This window comes from Myodes glareolus, chromosome 10 (genome assembly GCF_982192425.1).
Source record: "Myodes glareolus chromosome 10, mMyoGla1.1, whole genome shotgun sequence".
Taxonomy (NCBI): Eukaryota; Metazoa; Chordata; class Mammalia; order Rodentia; family Cricetidae; genus Myodes; species Myodes glareolus.
Genome location: NC_142035.1, coordinates 56,919,517 through 56,938,302, shown reverse-complemented (window position 1 = coordinate 56,938,302; position 18,786 = coordinate 56,919,517). Strand labels below are relative to the sequence as shown.

Here is an 18,786-nt window from a genome sequence, read left to right as displayed (position 1 = left end):
ACAACCCTCACTTTTCATAGCAAGAGAGATGACTTAGTTTCTATCACTACCTTTTACCATCAAGGAAGTTTTTAATATTTCTGATTATAAAAAATATTAAGCGGTGGGCTTTTCAATATCATTCTCCCGTAGTCAACCAAATAAAGTTGGGCGTAACCACAAACACCACACCAAGAGCAAGGACCACTGAGTCGATTCCAGACCTCAATGTCTCCTTTGCCTTCCCACTTCCCCTCCCTGTACTCTCCGATGCTAGGGAAGCAACCCAGGGTCTTTTGCATGCTAGGCAAGCATTTACCACCTAGCTGCACCTGAGCCCCTAAAATTCATATGGAAATGCAACAGAGCAAAAATATCCCAAAACAATCTTAAAAATGAACAAAGGAGTTAGAGAGATGAATCAATGGTTAAACGCACTTGCTGTTCTTCCAAAGGACCTAAATTCAGTTCTCAGCATCCACACAGGCAGATCATAACTGCCTGTAACTCCAGCTCCAAGATGATATCAGACACCATCTTCTCAGATCCACGGGCACCCATATGGCATTTACTCACACAGACACATAAATAAAAATACATCTTTAAAAGAACTAAGTTAGGAAGCCAGGGAGAGGGCCCAGTGGTTAAGAGCACATTCCAGTTTTGCAGAGGACCTGAGTTCAGTTGCCAGCGCTCATGTCAGACAACTCACAATAGCCTGTAACTCCAGGTCCATGAGATCTGACGCCCCCTTCTGGATTCCACACGTAGCTGCACTCTCACGTACACATATTCACAGACAGATGGGCAGATAGACAGACAGACACACACACACACACACACACAATTTTTTATAAAAAGAGAGATAAGTTAGTGAATTCATATTTCCTGATTTCAAAACTTCCTGAAAAGCTAAATTAATAAAAGAATTTGGCACCAGAATGAAGGTAGAAAGATGGCTGAACAACACTAAGATAAATAAGCCAATATATTTATGATCGTCAAGAAAACGGACCAAGACAATTCAATGGAAGAAAAACAGTTTTTAAAATTCATAGTATGAGCCTTCCATATGCCCTCATGCAAAAATATCTAGACCACTATTTTGGCTCCCAATACCTACATTAGTTCACAACTACCTGCTAACACCAGCTCCAAGGATATTTGATGCCATCTTCTGGCCTCCACATGCAATTGCACTCATGTGCACATACCCCACAGAAACACATACATACACATCTTTGAAAAATGAAAAGATAGTCCACATAACAAAAGGCAATACTTTAAAGTATCAGATAAAGACATTATATCCAGAATACATAGTGAATTCTAATTCAATGAGAAGAGAAAATTCAACTTAAAATGTGCGTGTCAGACCTGAAGACATATAATTGCAGCTTCTAGGGCACTATGGCAAGGGATCCCAAATTTTATGTGTTTATCTAATTATTCTTTATCAACAACAAAACAGGAGTTAAATATTGGAGTACGAACATGGATGATCAAAGAAGCAGAGAGGCCACTAGTTACCTCCTCTCTCTTCTGCTCCTCAATCCAAAAGGTTTGGATTGTAAGGCCCCACCTTACTGCTTACTGTCCTCAATCCAAGAGGACCTCTATGGCTAATCTGGTTAGCTAGTGGCTACCTCCACCCTCTGACTCCAAGCAAGCTTTATGGTCAAAATATGATGAAAATATCACACAACACAAATTCAAGGCTTACCCGAGATAGAAAGCAAATTCAAGGCTTGCCTGGGCAACTTAGTGTGATCTTGTCTCTAAATAACAGTAAAAAGAGCTGAGATATACCTCAGAGGAAAGCACTCTCTTAGCATGTAGAAGCCTGGTGCTGGGCTCAATCCCCAGCACCACACACAAAAGAATGCATATACAGCATAGACACATAAAGTAGCAGAAGATTTCATATACAGTTCTTCCCAAAATAAACATAAAGGGATTAAAAATATTCTGAACATTTAGTCATCAAGGAAATGCAAATCAAAAACGCAGAGCACCAACGAGACAGGGTGCCATACCTTAGAATGCCTCAGTCAACAGCGCAAGTAAGAGTGAGGTCTTGCCAGAAGGTACTGCAACCCTCACGCACATATTGTGAAAACCACTTCACTGTCCCTCAAAATACTATACATGGGCCAGGCATGGTAGCACGTGCCAGGCATGGTAACACGTGCCAGGCATGGTAGCACGTGTCAGGCATGGTAGCACGTGCCAGGCATGGTAGCACGTGCCAGGCATGGTAGCACGTGTCAGGCATGGTAGCACGTGCCAGGCATGGTAGCGCATGCCTATAATCCCCGCACTCGGGAAACTAACGTAGAATCCCGAGGGTTCAAGACTACCCTGCACTGAATACTGGCTATGAGGTCAGCCGGGTCTAAATGGCGATATTATTTCAAGAAAAAAGAGGGGGGCTGGTGAGGTAGCTCAGAGGGCAAAGGCTATTGCAAGCAAACCTGGTAGCCTGAGTTTAATTCCTAGAACCCATAGACGGAAGGAGAGAACAGGCTTCTTTCAGTTGTCTTCTTATCTCCATAGATATGCACACGTGCACAGTGAACATGGGCACATGTGTACACACACACACACAGAGTAATCAAACGATCAATGAAAAACATTTTTTTTAAGAAAAATAAAACAGCAAATGGTCCAGCAATATCAAGACTAGGTATGGACTCCAGGGGAAGTAAAAACATATTTCTACATAAAAACTGATATATAAATGTTTGTAGCATTATTCATAATAGGCAAAAATGTAGAAACATTCTAAAAATCTAAGAACTGAAGACTAAACAAGATGGCATATATTCATACAGTGAAAAATTATTAGACAACAAAAAAGAATAAAGTATTGAGCCAGGTATGGTGAAATACGCCCACCATTCTAGCACTCGGGAGGCTTAAGTAGGAGAATTGTAAGTTTGAGGCCAGCCTGGGCTACACGACAAGACTCTGCCTCAAAACAAAATGACTACATGAGAAAACTTCAAAAGTAGTATGCTTGCACAGGCACGGGACTCGATGCCTAATAACAAGGAAAACACACACACAGAGTCATATGCACCCATGTACACCACATAAAAGAAATTATCAAAGACTACATGTACTATCACACCATTATAAGAAATATATCCAGAAGGAGAAAATCCCTAGGAATAGGAAGCAGATTGGCATGTGCCTAGGACAGAGTTCAGGGAAGGGGAGTGGGGGATCAGGAGTAACCACTAAGGGTTTGGGGAGTGGTACTCACTTTCTAAAGCTGTCTCATCCTGATGCTTCCACAGTTCTGTAGTACACCAAGGACAGCTAAACCACTTGCCTTAAACAATAACTATGGGATACAAACTGTTTCAAAAAAAAAGGCATTATGCTACATGCAAGAAACCAAATTCATACTGCATGACCACAATTATGGCACTGTAGAAAAGGGAAAACTCTCAGGAGATATGTCGGAACCACAGTTGCCAGATGCTGGAAAAGGAGGAAAAGACGGACCTCACAGGAGCCCAGGAAACCACACAGTTGCTACATATGTTCATCTGTCGGAATCCTGACAAGTCTATACCTGAAAAGGGCACAAACCTTATTCTAAGTAAATATATATCTTCCTCCCACCTGCCAAAAAAAAAACCACGGATCTTTTTTCCCCAGACGAGGTTATACTGTGTTGCCCAGAATAGCCTGAACTAAAGAAGCCTCCTGCCTCAGTCTCCCAAGTAGCTTGTCCACACTGAGCTAAAACATGACTTCGAGCTGAAAACAACAAAACAGCATTTGGAAGCTTGAAAGCAAAAGAACACTCTCCTGGATCTGGAGAGATGGCTCAGTGGTTAAGAGCACTGACTGCTCTTCCAGGGGACCTGGGTTCAGTTCCCAGCACCCACATGGCAGCTCAAAGCTGTCTGCAGCTCCTGTTCCAGGGAATCCGACACCCTGACACAGACACACATGCAGGCACAACACCAATGCACACAAACAATAAAAAATAAACTACTTAGTTAAAAAGAAGACATTCTCCTAGTAAAAGTCAACAATTTAAGTCATCTCTCTCAGTCCTTTAATCTAAGGGGGAAACTGTAGAGACAAGTCCTAGTCACCTAGTTAACCTAAACAGATCACACCCTCTGTCTAGACCTTAGTAACGTTTTTTATTACTCTATCCCTCCCTCTGTCTGTCCCTCCCTCCCTCTCTTCCTCTCTCGCCGTGTGTGGGGTAATGCATCTGCCATGGCATGTGTATGGAATCAGATGGTGACTTTCTCTGCATCCATCGGTACACTGGTTCTACCTTCATGGGGTTCAAACTCAGGTCCTTGGACCTTTGAGGCAGGATTTTGATCCACTGAGTCATCTCACAAGCCTGCCTAGACCTTCTTTTAAAAGGGGAAGGAAACAGAAAATTTAGCCTATTTGGGTGATGTGGGGTTCCCCTCTGTGTGCTGTGAATACCCTTGGTTAATAAAGAAACTGTCTTAGGCCTGTGATTGAGCAGAGGAAAGCTAGAGGGGGGAAAACTAAACTGAAAGCTGGGAGAAAGGAGAGGCTATGGAGCTGCTGCCAGAGATAGACATGTCAGAACCTTGCCAGTAGGCCACAAACCTCATGGTAAACTATAAAATAATGAAAATGGGTTATAAATTTAAGGCTAATTTTGCTATACTGTGTGTATATATTTCTGTTCTTGATTAAGATATTATGATTGTACAGTTTATTTAAAAATGTAATGTATAATTAAGAAATATAGGTTAATAGATATTAATCTATAATAGTCAAACTTGTAGTCCTATTAGTTAGGTTTTCTGATATGTAGAGATATATTTTAGTTAGATAGGTATTCTTTAAATCTTTCAGAGACCTTCAGAATATGGCATTTAAAATGTTTTAAGAAGTTAGGACTTTTCATGACATGAGACACATCTGCTCCTGGCAGCACCAATTACTTCAAGAGGAAGATGGGCATCAAAGAGGCTCCTTATGGAGTTTGCTAGCCATTTGGGCAAGAAACTGCTCTTGCCTGGACTGCTTGATGTTATACTGTGTGAACTGAACATGTAAGACCCACAGAGAAATGACTGCTGAACTTGACTAAAGGAGGTGATCCTTAGGGGTTCCTGCTAAATGAAAAAGTCTGCCAGACATTCTGCAGGACACAGAAGAAAGTGATGGACAAACTGACAATATAGGCAGAACTGTCTTTGAAATTCCCTGCTTCATGGAAAAGTCTGGGATATTATGGGCCTGTAGGCTGAAGATGGATGCTCTAAATATACAAAAGAACTTTGGATGACTGTCCAGGCAGTGAGATGCCTCTGCCAATTCTAGAGTTCTGGAAATAGCTCACAATGCACTTCCTATTTTCTTAGGTAATATTATATCCTTCTGGAGTCTTCAATGGAGTTGAAGAATTGATAGTTATAGTTTTCCTTAGTTATGATAAGAGATAAAGTAGATATAAATATTGTAACTATAATTCTTGCTTGATAACTGTTTCGTTATATGTAATTTTACTATGTTAAATTTAAAGCCTTCCTTTTTATTTAGATAGAAAAGGGGAGGTGATGTGGGATTCCCCTTTGTATGCTGTGAATACCATTGGTTAAAAAGAAACGGTCTTAGGCCTGTGATAGGATAGAGTAGAGCTAGGTGGGGAAAACTAAACTGAATGCTGGGAGAAAGGAGGCAGAGTCAGAGAGAAGCCATGTAGCCCCACTGGAGCTTTACCCAGTAAGCCACAGCCACGTGACGATACGCAGATTACTAGAAATGGGTTAAATTAAGATGTAAGAGTTACCAATAAGAAGCTAGAGCTAATGGGCCAAGCAGTGATTTAATTAATACAGTTTCTGTGTGATTATTTCAGGAGTGTGGGTGGCCAGGAAAACAAACAAGAGGCCTTCATAAAATATTTAGGGGGAAAAAAAGCACAAACACATTTACATCATACCTGATTAATCTGTTAGAATGAGAGTTTTTATTATAAAGTAGAAAGGAAAGGCTATGGACTTTTCAGTGTTCACTAATACACTGTTCAGGGAGAAAGACCTTTAGTTTCATGCGTACGTAATTACTAAACCACTGCAATGGAAAGGGATCACTTCTAAAAGCATTACACGCCCTGCAAGACATCCCTCAAAGCCAGATGAATTCCAGATAACTTTCTAATTTGTTTGTCTAACACCTTTGATCCTAAATACCATCGTGTACAGTAGCAAAGACGAGAAGTCATTAATCCAACACAACCAATGCAGATTCAGCCTTCAGTGAAAAAGAGCTCTTAGGATTCTTGACTAACAAGAAACAATCCCCCAAAATGTAAGCTATGTTGTACAGTAGATAAAATGTTACTTTGTGTTGTGCAAAACTACAATCAGATCACAGACAGGGGAGGCACCACGTTCTTCCTCCGATAGTCCCCCCTTCAGGAATAAAGGCAGCTATACAGAATAGTCTTTGGTGAGAAGAAACACTTACTGGACTATGAACAATCTCTTGTGAACTACAGAATGCTCTGGCACCAAAAGAGGCCAGTGGACCTTCAGTTCGAGCCTTCATTTTGTAGGTGAAGAATCACATTGCGTCTTGGAGGTCGGGTTGCCTGCCCAGGCTCTCAAAACACTCCAGAGCCACACATTTAATACAGATCTCAAGTTTTTGCCATGAACTACTGAACTCGCTGCTTATTTCCGCAGAAAGCCATGAGAACAGCTGTGAACACACGCAGACCTGAGTTCAAATTCAACAGCAGACACAGGGTCATGTTGGGAAAGAAAAAAGTTATTAGAAAATTCTCCACTTAACACCGAATCCAGTCAAAGCCAAAAGTTTTCAAAAGTTTTTAGATTGAACCTTGGTTTGGGACAGATTTCTATTCTTACAGTCTTAAGTTCCAGTTAACTAAAATATGTAAGACTTTGTTTAGTAATGAACTTTAAGGGCACCTATCACCATATGCCATGTCACCTTTTTGTATATTAACCTACATTAGGAAGTTGCAGAGTGGGGGTCACACCACAGCAAGTGTGCAGATGTTAAATAACATCTTTGGGGAGTTGGGTCTTTCCTATCATGTTACTTCCAGGGATAAAACTGAGACCACCAGGTTTGGAGGCAAACACCTTTACCCACTGGGTTATTTTGCCAGACTTACTGTTTTTTCAACTCCTCCCACCTCCAGCAAAAGAAGGCACAACCACACACAGAGAACCTTGACACAGGCAAAAGCTGACCTAAGCCATGTCTGAAATTAGAGGTGGCGATGAGGCTGCATTGTCTGCTGTGCATGAGGATAGCAGAAACAAGACCTTCGGTTTGATCTCCAGCACCAAATAAATGAGAGATGTTATATTAAATGAGTGGCTGAAAGTCCAAAAGCAAAGAGAATGATAAGGAATGAACAGAAAAGCCATCACAAGAAAAAAACGGAACAAAGTAACTGCGGTATTCACAATACAGTGCAGAGGGGAATTGCTGACCTAGCTTGCACAAAACCCTTGGCTGGACCTCAGCACAAGGGGGTTGGGTATGAGAATCTGAGAAAGGGAAAGTAGTTTTCCTACTTCTCTGGCCATGCTCTTTCAACCAGAAAGGAAAAGTATCTAATGTTATATTGTTGACAAAAATAGTCCATAATATTTTATAATGACATGCTGGGATATCTAATTTGCAGTAAGACAGTATATCATTATATCTGTCTCTTAAAAATAATCAGACTGTCAAGTATAGCCAATATTAAAATTAGAATATGAGTAATGTCTTCTTTACTATAGAAATTATTAGAAAACAGTTCGTAGATGTGATTTCTGTAATATGGCTATTCATTTAAACAAGCTTGTCTAAATCGTTCCATATTGTATTAAAAAGTGAGCAGGCGCAGGAGTGATGGTTCAACGGTTAAGAGCACTTGCTATCTTGCAAAGGATGTGGGTTCAGTTCCCAGCACCTACACAGTGGTTCACAACCATCAATGACTCTGGCCTCCAGAGGCACCAGGCACACGTGTAATACCCATATATAGATCCAGACAAAACACTTGTACACATTAAGAGGTAAGCAAAGAGAGTGCTGGCTTTCCAGGGCAGCTCCCCTGGTAGAAAATCTGGCACTGCCATAGTTCTGCAGTTGCATCAAGTAAACCATCTTTTTCAATACAGTCCACACATACTAGAATCTGAAGTTGAACATAACTTGGAGTTACCTCTCAGCAACCACGCTCCTTTCAAAGAATAACTTCTGAGCAGCATCCCAGAGAGCTAGTGGGCTGCCCTTTAGCACAGATTGTGTACCACGAAACGGCAGGCTCACTGTTCCATGAAACACTCTAGGCATCTTTGCCAGCCCATTGAGTCCTTCTGACCTACAGAACTCCAATCCATATTAACTTTAGGGGTTTGAATAGCTCTTGAGACAAAAATCTGAAATAAAGCAGGCTGGGTGGGTGCTTCCACCTGCTAAATTATCGCTGGAGATGCACGACGTTCTTCGGTGGACTGATTAATTCTGCTCTCTAGTATTGTGATCAATGTTCTTATCTGCCTGGCTCACGTGGAACAAAATATGAGTCTTAATGGCACCTGCTTAAAGCACTGGAAACCCTCAGGGAATGTTGAAGGCAGCTCCCCCGATTTAGGTACCCTCACAGTGAGGGAGGAGCCCAGATTAGAAGCCTGTAAATTAGATCAGGTGCCAGGGGGCGGGGGCTCTACACTAGCCTGGTGACAACAGACAATTTTTTGACGATGAAGCACCAAACTGTGTGGGTTTTTGAGTGTTTTGACTTTCTCCCACTACAAGTTCAATAGAAGTAGCCACACATTTTCCTGTGCCCTGGGGCACACTGTTTTGATATACCACTAGCAGTTTTTTTAAAGTCTTGGGCTTAAGGGCCTTTGCTAAATTTTTTGGCTCCCATAATACAACTTCTCAGCAAACCCCCTTAGTCTTTCCAACAACAGAGGGCTCCTACTCTCAGCTGTCCCCCACCCATCGGACTTTAGGCGATCCCTTCTTTTTCCAGAGCAAAATAACCTATTAGCATTGGCAATCTGCCGAACACTGATTGCCCCAATGCCAGACGCTCCTTTCTTGGAGGTTCCCATCTCCAAAGCTGTGGCCTGGCACTGTGTTCAGGACTAAAAGTGCACCCTGGGTAGGGCTGGCAACTTCAGAGTTGGCAGGGAGGGGTGCCCTGGGGAGCCTAGAGAAGCATGCCCTGGTGATCTACAGAAGCTATTTTTGGTGGGCACAGGTTTAGGGACAGAGATGCTCAAAATGTGGCTTTTCAGGGCTTCGTATGTCACATTCTTCACTGCTACTGAACAACCGAGGGGCAGCTGAGTTCATCAGCAGTTTCTTAAGCATCAGCTAAAGGGTGGAATTTGATCAGTGCACTGATGCCCAAGAGAAGAGACTGCTTGGAAATAAAGCCCAATTTACAGCTGCAGCATTAAGACTGAAACACGCTGCCGTCATGTTGTGAGGAATCTTAATTCGTGTTACACAGTCTCCGAATTAGACATCATTCACCCCCAGCTCCATGTATTTATTTTTAGTTTGGGACTGATTCCTCTCAGCCTGTCAAATATGATTGAAATTCTGCTGACAGTAATCCTCTCTCAGCAAGTATATTTCTGTTGTTTGACTCGACTATACCGGAGTAGGTGAGATAAACACAGTAAAAGAAAAACTAAAGACTTAACATCTTCAGCTTTTCTATCTGAAGCGTTTTCTTAACTCAGCCTGGAATGCCCTCTATCCATTTCCGAGACCCATTTTTCTGCTTTGGCAATCTTTCATAACCTAGATCAAATTTCACCTCCACTGGGAACTATTTACTAACTTGGGAGTCCCTCACCATCTCCTAACTCCCCTCCCCCATTTACACCTTCAAAGTGTACCGGCGGCCTTAGAACCCAGTCTATGATGCTTAGAAACTGTAAATTGTTAAACACTCGCTATTTCTTTCTCCCTATGCTCTAAGTAATGGAGAATGTGTGCTTGGAAGACAGTGCATAAATACGCAATGATAAAGGCCTGGAGAGATGGTTCAGTGGTTAAGAGCACTGGCTGCCCTTCCAAAAAACCTGGGTTCAAGTCCCCGCATCTAGATAATGACTCATAATTGTCTGTAACTCCAGTTCCAGGGAATCTGACGCCCTCTTCTGGCCTTCTCGGGCACTGCATACACATAGTGCACATGCACATAAGTAAAACATCCCTATGAAATAAATAAATATGCAATGATCGAATCATTATTAAGCAAGGAGATGAATACCATGAAACCGATAAACGCAACATCAAAATGGTAGGATGAACAAAATCCTGAGAATCCCGCCAACCTGCGGATCGGTCTGCACATGTGTAAAGAAAAATAAGAGAGAAAGACCATTCCAAGAATAAAAACTGATACCTGGGATTCAGTCTTTGCTTCTTCTCTCTTACTTCCTATATCCAATAACCAAGAGTTGCTCATCCTGCCTGTGAGGGCTCTATAATAAGGCAGAGACTCTCAAACCTAGGCCACATAAAAGCCACCTGGAAATCTTGGTCTAAAGGGTTTCGGAGACGGAAAGATGGCTCAGCTGGCCAAGCGCCTGCCTTGGAAGCACAAAGATCAAAGCCTAATCAGTAGAAACCCTCTGACCAAAGAAATGCTTAGCATGGTGTCACACACATGTCATCTCAGAAAGAAGAGACGGACGGATCCCTGGCTTGGTCTGATCGGTGACCTCCAGGCCAGGGAGAGACTGTGCCTCAGGAATGGTAGATGGCACCTGAAGAACACCAGAGGTTGTTCCCCTGGCCTCCACATGCATGAGCACACACATACATGTGCACCCTAACACATATGAGCATACATGCATACATACATATGTAAGGTTTTAGAGCTTGGTCTCCAGTTTCTGAATCACTGGGGCTGAGCGGGAGCCAAGAATTTACATTTCTAGTGAGTACCCAGCTGGGCACATGGTAATTCTGTGGTTCTGCAACCATATTTTGAAAACCACTGGTTTCATCCATTCCTTACTTCACTCCGTCTTCCACATTTTTGACAGGACTCACAGTTTCTACAAAAGGAGTGGGAGCCCTGGGTTATAAAATAGGAAGATGCTCTGAATGATGCATGAGACAGCTAAATCTGTCTTGCTCTTGAATGGGTTCCCTTAGTAGGCAACAGTTTTCTGGGGCTTCAAAATGATCATGAATACTCAGAGTGAGTCCTGAAGCACTTCTAGAGTGGTCCAGAGCACTTCTCCATACAACTGGGCAGATGAGGTCACAGTCATGCAAGTCGTCAGGGTGGGGGTGACAGCAACAATCACTGTCAAAGGGCCGCTTTCTGTAGGCAAGTGAATGAGCTATTGTGCACACACTCAGTGGATGACAAGCTTGGGGCCCAATTCTTTTGCCTGTACGAGCATGGCACAGAAGGGTCTCCTTAGAGAACTCGGTTCACATGTCTGTGCTTTGTCTTGTATCCACAAGCTAAAGCCTAGAGACTTTCAACCTAAGAGTCTTCACCAAGGTCCTGTCTTTCCAACCTAGAACATTAAAAAAGTTGGAAAGACCATAGGCACCATCTGTAGAAATAAAGAAAAATCATTTCAGCTGGTAGAAGGCAAACGCACTGGTCTACACTGGTCAGAAGGATGACATCAGGGAGGGTCAATCACGTAGCAGCTTTGGAAGAAGTCCATGATTTACATCGAGGGATCAGTCTCAGAAAAACTGGAGTTCAGGAGATTTGGTAAGATGACTGTGTCAGCAAAGGGCTCGCGACGCATGCATGAGGACCTGAGTTTGGATTGCTAGCACCCACATAAAGATCTGGGCATAGCAGCGTGTGCCTGGGGAAGGAGAGAGATGATTCCCAGAGATCCCTGTTCAATCAGTCTAGCTAATCTGGTGAGCTCTGTTGTCAAAAAATTGGAGAACAATTACGGAATCTAAGTTCGATCTAAGTGCGTGTGTATGTGCGCATGCATACACACACACACACACACACACACACACACACACACACATGCTTGGGGTGGAGGGTGGGACTGGAGAAGTGTTCTTAGATTCTGTTCTCCATAGCTCATCTTTGACCTTCCCTATATTTAAGGTAGTTGTATTGGTCCCCAATGCCCAGAGTCTTAAAGGAATAGAAGACCTGTTTCAATGCTAGAATGGGCATATAATTGGGTATTTTGACCTTAGGGGAAACACTCACCCAACAACATGAGAATGAAAATGGCTTAGTACTCTTCAAATTTCTCAACTGCATAAAAAAAATCAAAATAAGCAAGCAAAAAAACACACAAAGATGACCTGAGCTTGCAGGATCAAAGCCAGAAAAACAAGAGGGACAATGACTACCAGGCCACCAAAGGAGCATCACTACCACACTCTGAGCACCACATAGATGAGAAAATCAATCCTCCCCAAATTCACCTGTGCTGTACGAGCCCTGGCCAGGCACACCTAAGGGAAGAGTGACCCACAGCGAGCTGCTCCGTGAATCAGGGTCTGCTGGTCCAAACAGCATGTTATAGACTAGGCTGTCCGTCAAAGATGAATTCACCTGGACATAGCCCTCACTAGAAACAATTGGGCAGCACAGTTCACTTGGAGGTCTACATCCTATTCTGTGTAGCAATGACTCTGGCAACAGGAATCCAAGAGCTTTAAGCAGCGATGAGGGATGCTGCATTCAAACACCGATGCTGGCAGACTGCTAAGGTTCCATGAAGCACTTCACCGGCACAATATTCACTTGCTATGGCTCTTTACACCTGCAGGAATGGGGTGGAGGACCCGAAGGACAAGAGAAAAACCAAAAGGTGCTCACTGACCGGGCTCCACGGATTCAATAAAGGTCAAGTGCAGAGTTATTAGAGATGCCAAAGAGCTCATAAATGCCACACTTACACATTTGACCTTCTCAGGAAACCGGTTTGGGAGAGATGGGTTAAAATGAGTTACAGAGTTAGGAGATGTTTATTGTTTTCAGGTACATGAAATTTGGTGGCATCACCACTGCAACCATACAGCACAAATCAAAACAAACGTTTTTTGTTTGTTTGTTTATAACTGTGTAGGCCTCAAGCTAGGTGCTATAATAGTTAGGTCCATGGCTTATAGTTGGCTCTTATTCCATTCATTATAAGTTCCAAAGTAGAATTCTCTACCCAAAAAAAAAAAAAAATCTTTTTAACACTGTATTATGTATGTCAGACCCGTGCATAAACCACTGCAAATCTGTAAAAAAAAAAAAAAATGTCTGTTTGCCTGGTGTGGTGGCTTGCCTACAATCCCAGCCTTTGGAAGGCAGAGGCAGGAGGATCTCTGGGAAGTTAATGCCAGCCTGGTCGACATAGTGAGTCCCAGGACAGCAAGAGCTACATAACAGGGAGACTGACTCTATCTCAAACAAACAGAAGTCTGTTTTTAAAGTGTGATGCTGAAGATAGCACAGCCATGATAAATGAGTCTCTGGGCTATGACGCTAACTCAAAATTTCATGTTCTTTTATTTCACGGTTTGCTGGATTGCCTCATCTAGCACATTCATGCCAAGCATTTAACAGAATTCCAATTCATACAAATACCCATAAGTGAAATCTGTTGCAGTGAATGTTTCTGGATCCCCGAGTGCCGCTGACACCCCCTAAACAGGAAGAATGAGGAGACAGTCAAGGATCCAGAATTCATTTTCTGTGCCAAAATGATACGTTTTATACAATATCTAATTAGTTTTATACAATATTTAATACTGAAGTTAAGCAATACAAGTGCTTTTAGGATTCTGGGAGGCTAATTTTATAGTTATCTTAATTTCAAGAGCTAGAGACTAACTGACTTGCTATTGTAACAGAGATCCTGAGACAGCATAATTACCTGCTAAGTAATTTTTTAACAAAAATCAATATTCATGAAAATACAACAGCTTTGTGGCTTTCTCTGTGAATAAAATTATCTAATTTTCTACTAATATTCATTCTGCATTAATGAAACCAAGGGCTCTACTTACAAAATGGGAAGCAGAAATTCTTAGAAAAGGCAACCCATAGTCCAAGAATAAGCATCCTCCTAAGGAAGAGAAATGGACTTTATTTGTGGAGGTAGGGTGTCAAAAAACAGCTTGTAGGAACTGTTTCTCTTCCTCTACCATGGGGGCTTCTAGGATCAAACTCAGGTCATCGGCCTTGACAGCAAGCCCCTTTACCTGCTGAGCCATCTCATCAGCCCAAGTTCTTAAATTTTAAAGAAAAGCTCTAATAAAAAATTATACTACCCCAGGACAGAATTTCACAACTTCATTGAGATTAACTAAAAATCATTTTAAAGCGACTTATGATTCAATATGATTTATTTTCCTTTTTTTAAAGTAAGAATTTCCCAATTCTATTTTGTGTTTAATGCGTTCCTCATTTATTTGTAATATTTCCAAGTAATTTTCTTTTTGCTATGAAATAAGCATTAATATTTCCATTGTAAAGATAAGAAAATTAAGGTAGAAAAACAGAAAGCGATTTAGGGAGTCAGAATAGAGCGTAAATTAGAAAGCCGTTGGCTTAAATACAGTAAGGTCACCTACTAACAATAAGTAAATTCCTTTGACCTTTGGGACTGTCTTTTCATCTACAACAGAAACAATACTACCCACCTCTTTCCTGTAAGGCACAAACAAAGTGTCTAACAGAATGCTTAGCATGTAATCAGCCATTCGGCACAAGGCCCACCCACCAATCCACCATCCCATTTTCCTCATTTAGTACAATGGATATATAATCAATCCATAATGCCATTGTGAGGGAAATGAGCTACAATGAATGCAAAGATCCCTGGCAAGCCCAGGACTCCACTCATTTGATCCCTCCCTCCCTCTAGGTCTCCAAATATTGGTCCCTCCGTAGAACTGCCTCTGCACACACAGCTTATTTATAACACTAACTGAAAAATCTGCTTAACCTGGCTGCTTAATCTGTGATTTCAGGGTGTCCCAAATAAAATCTAACTCATTTCTAAGGTGGTTTTATCTTTGAGCTATTGTACCCCAAATATTTTAATGCCTCTTTTAAAATTATTTATTTGCCCAATAGATACTACTACTAAAATGTCTGCACTGTGTCCTAAATAACAATAAACTATTAAAAGTGCATTGTTTAGGACAAAACATATCTAGACATTTAAATTATTCCATTCAGGTTGACTTCAAAGATACTAGTTAGTCTTTTCATTTTTTTTTCTATATTCTCCCAAATAAAAAGTCAGGTAGTAAATGTGGCAAATGAATACAGATTTGCATAGATAAAAACAAAAGAGTCAAAAATGTGGATCAGATACGAACATACGAGGCAATGACCTTCAAAACTGGCTACCAACAACGTTCTTCACAGGGGAGCAATTACACAAAATCCTCCTATGTATACTTTCGTTTCTCCTGGTCTACAGATACATTTCCATATCAGACAGGATGAAAGAGTAGGCCTGCGACTGGGAGAACCGTCTTTGCAAAGATAGAAGCCGTTCTGGTTACCTTAATAATCACATCCCAAAGGCCAGCTCATAGAACTGCATTATGAGGTGCCGCTAAACCAATACCTTGGCAGTACAGCTGCACAACTGGAAGTGACCAAACACGGCTTTCATGACACCAAACCACTGGTATATTTCTAATTCTGAATTGCCCTCCATGGTGTCTGGCTGTTTTAAAAGTCATAAAAATATTTCTAAAATAGACACCATATCTAAATGACAGTATAACGCTTCAAGAAAAAAAAAAAGGAGTCCAAATCATCACCAAAAGGTTTAAAATATACAGTACTGCTACTCTTAAAGTACTGAAAATAACACTTAGCTAAATAAGGAGCTCACTCCCCCTTCCATGTTAAAACTGTACCGAGTTGTTTAACAAGTAAACACATGTAGACACACACATACATACTCACACACACACACACAAAGAAAAATACAAAATAAGAAAGTTGCTAAGAAAAGTTCAATCTCCAAATGCTTTGTTTAAAAGCAGTATATTAAAAGAAAATTAGAATCCTGTAGATAATTCTCTTTTTTCAGATCTTTTCCCATATGGATAAAAACAAAGCAAATGGTGTAAAAAAGACAAATTCACTACAAGTCCTGTGTTTTATAGCCCACATCAGCATCTCCATGTGCAGTGATTAACACTGCTAGACCATGGATGGGGCCATAACTAAGTTTTATAACATTAAATTTCAAAATAAGAGTAACAAAAAGAAACACAAAAAGTAAAATATAGTAGACATTACTCCAGTAAGTTCAAGTGAACGTTAAGATATTTGTTCTCTTTAATAATAAAAACCATCCACAACTACAATATTAATCCCCCTCACCAGCTCTGAGGACAAGGGAGAACCACATGTGCACTTTTCTGATAGCCAAAATCAGGAGGTTAGAAACATTTTCAGACGAGTCATGTTTCCTTTGTACTCTACACCTTGGCAAAAGTTAATGACCTACTGGAGAAATTGTATGTCACTATATTCCACAAAAGTATTCTTAGGATCTATGAAGTCTAAACCTCACACTGCCCTCGGCAGGCTATTGTACACATTTGTTAAATTTTTAAACGAAAGGATAAAGACTTTGAAAGCTCTTGACAATGTACTCAAACTGCGAAGGTGTCAATTCCATGTTTTCTCCTCCTCCATTAAAACAAAACAGGGAGAAAACTGTACATAGAAACAATGACACCATAGAAACAAAAAGTAGCATGCCACGGAGCTGGGCAATATACATACACTCTCTCCATCATAATCAATTACAAAAACCCTTTCACTTAATGGCTAGCATCTTTACGGGCGCTTAATCTGTATTAAGTAGCCTTCAAAAGATAGTCTGTGCTCTATTTCTACTCTCCTGGATTTTTGGCAGCAGTCAGCACTTAAGCTCAGGGCTTGGAGAGGGAGAGCGGCGGGGCGGGGTGGGGGGGGGGCGCTGAACTGGGCACAGTCAGCATCAAGAAGCTGCTCTCAGACACAGGAGTGTCTTTCTCACACGTCTCTGGTCTCTGTTTTATGCTATTGAGCATTGTCAGCAAGATGGATGGATGGATGGATGGATGGATGACATCCTGGGGGCAGGGTCTACCCAGGCGGGTTTTTTTCTTTTTTTAATCACTTCTGAGTCCAGAAGCCTCCTCCGGGTTCTTGAGGGAAAGGAAAGGGATCAGGTGAGACCCTCCAGGGTCCAACTTAATTTGCTTCTCCACAAAGAGCAGTTTCTGGCAGTGAGCGCAGGCTTGGTTCTCTGGTAGAAGAATTAAACACGAGAGCATTGTCGGTGCTTTCAATCTCTGACTTTATAAAGGAAAGACTGCATTCCTGGGGAAAACACTACATGACTCCTGACGCGCCACACACCAGTAGTGAAGGGACCCGAGCCAGGGGTTGTAAAAAACCCTTTCAAAACGCCAGGTTCTGAACGAAACGCTGTGCGGCTTTGTTGCATTGTTGGCTTTTCCGTAAGTCTCCGATTCTCTCCAGCCACTGCCAACCTCCAAATTGCTAGGACTTGTTGCTAAATCTTTGCCTCACACCCCCCACCCCCAGAAATAACCAGCACGTTGAAATTTGGGGATCAAAAGGCAAAGAAGGGAGCTAAACCCTCAAAGCACAGAGGGCTGGGCGCCTTCAATAGGCCACTCTGCATGGGCTGCGCGTTCCGTCTGACTCACAAACGCTCGAGAGAAATTATGACATAAACCTTTATCCTTCCAACCAGGGAAATAAAGGCTGTCTGGAGGGCCTGGTGGGGCTCGGGGGACCTCAGCCCGCGTCCCGACGGGGCGACCCGGGTAGACGTCTCCAGCCCTGCCCGCCTAGCTCCGGCCGCCCTTCCAAGGTGCTACCTATCCTCCGGCTGGAGGAGCAAAGACCCGGGGTCCTCCGCCCGGGAGGGCGAAGAGCAGAGGAGTTACGGGTGCGGGACGCGACTCACCCCGCAGGGGCGCGCGGCGAGCGGTACCAGCCCCCGGCTGAGCTCGGGCAGGGATGCCGCGCGCCGGGCGGTGCGGCTGCGGGGCGGACAAAGCGCCGCGCCGGGGCTAGAGCTGGGGCGACCCCGGGCGGCGGCCCCCCGCCAACTTGGCCGAGTGTGGGAAGCGGGATCCCGCGAGCGGGCGGGCGGGCGGCGCGGCGCTGACCTGGATGGTGCAGGTGTACTCGCTGTCGTCCAGCAGCCGCACGGTGCAGCTGTACTCGCGCTCCAGACTCCTGCTGCTGCCGCTCATCAACCTGCTCAGCATCTTCCCGCCCGCTCGCCCGTCCCCGGGAGCGACGCGGCGGCGCTGCGGACTCCGGACCCGTCGTCCTTCAGCGCGGCAGCTCCGCGCCGGGCCCGGGCACCTGTACCATCACCCTGGCGGGATCGCCGCCGCTGCCTCCTCCCGCCCCACTCCTCTTCCTTCTCCAGAGCCACCACCGCCTCCCCCAAGACCCAAGCAAGCTGGGTTTTCTCCCGGGCTCCCCACTGCCCGTGCCCAGATCATGGGGTGGGGCATAGATAGGGGGCCAATGGAGGTCAGCGCGGCGGAACCGATTGGCAAGAGGAAGAGCCAATCAGAATAGGGAATAGGGATGATGAGCGGGCTGAGGAAGCAATCATCGGAAAACAGCAGTACCAAGCCTAGTCGGGCCAGCCCTCTAGCGTCCCAAGCCTTCGCTCGCACCCTTCGCGGGCGGTGGTTGGTATGAATGCTGTTTGTCCTCGGCCGGGCCATGTGTGGACACTTGACAAGATCGGTGTCTGCTACCTAGAATAACATTTG

General features: G+C 43.3%; 1 protein-coding gene across 6 annotated transcripts in view; it reads right to left on the bottom strand.

Annotated features, from left to right (window-relative positions):
• Window positions 1–18,462, bottom strand: part of Frmd5 (FERM domain containing 5) — a 278,068-nt gene extending 259,606 nt beyond the window's left edge. Inside the window, exon 1 of one of the 6 annotated variants that reach the window (XM_048459657.3) lies at window positions 18,163–18,462. In XM_048459657.3, the coding sequence (XP_048315614.1) occupies window positions 18,163–18,264 (102 nt within the window). In that variant the 5' untranslated portion in view covers window positions 18,265–18,462. The remainder of the gene's footprint in view (window positions 1–18,162) is intronic. The other 5 variants (XM_085696325.2, XM_085696326.2, XM_048459658.3 and 2 more) reach the window with 5 other exon arrangements.
• Between the last annotated feature and the right edge of the window lie 324 nt (window positions 18,463–18,786).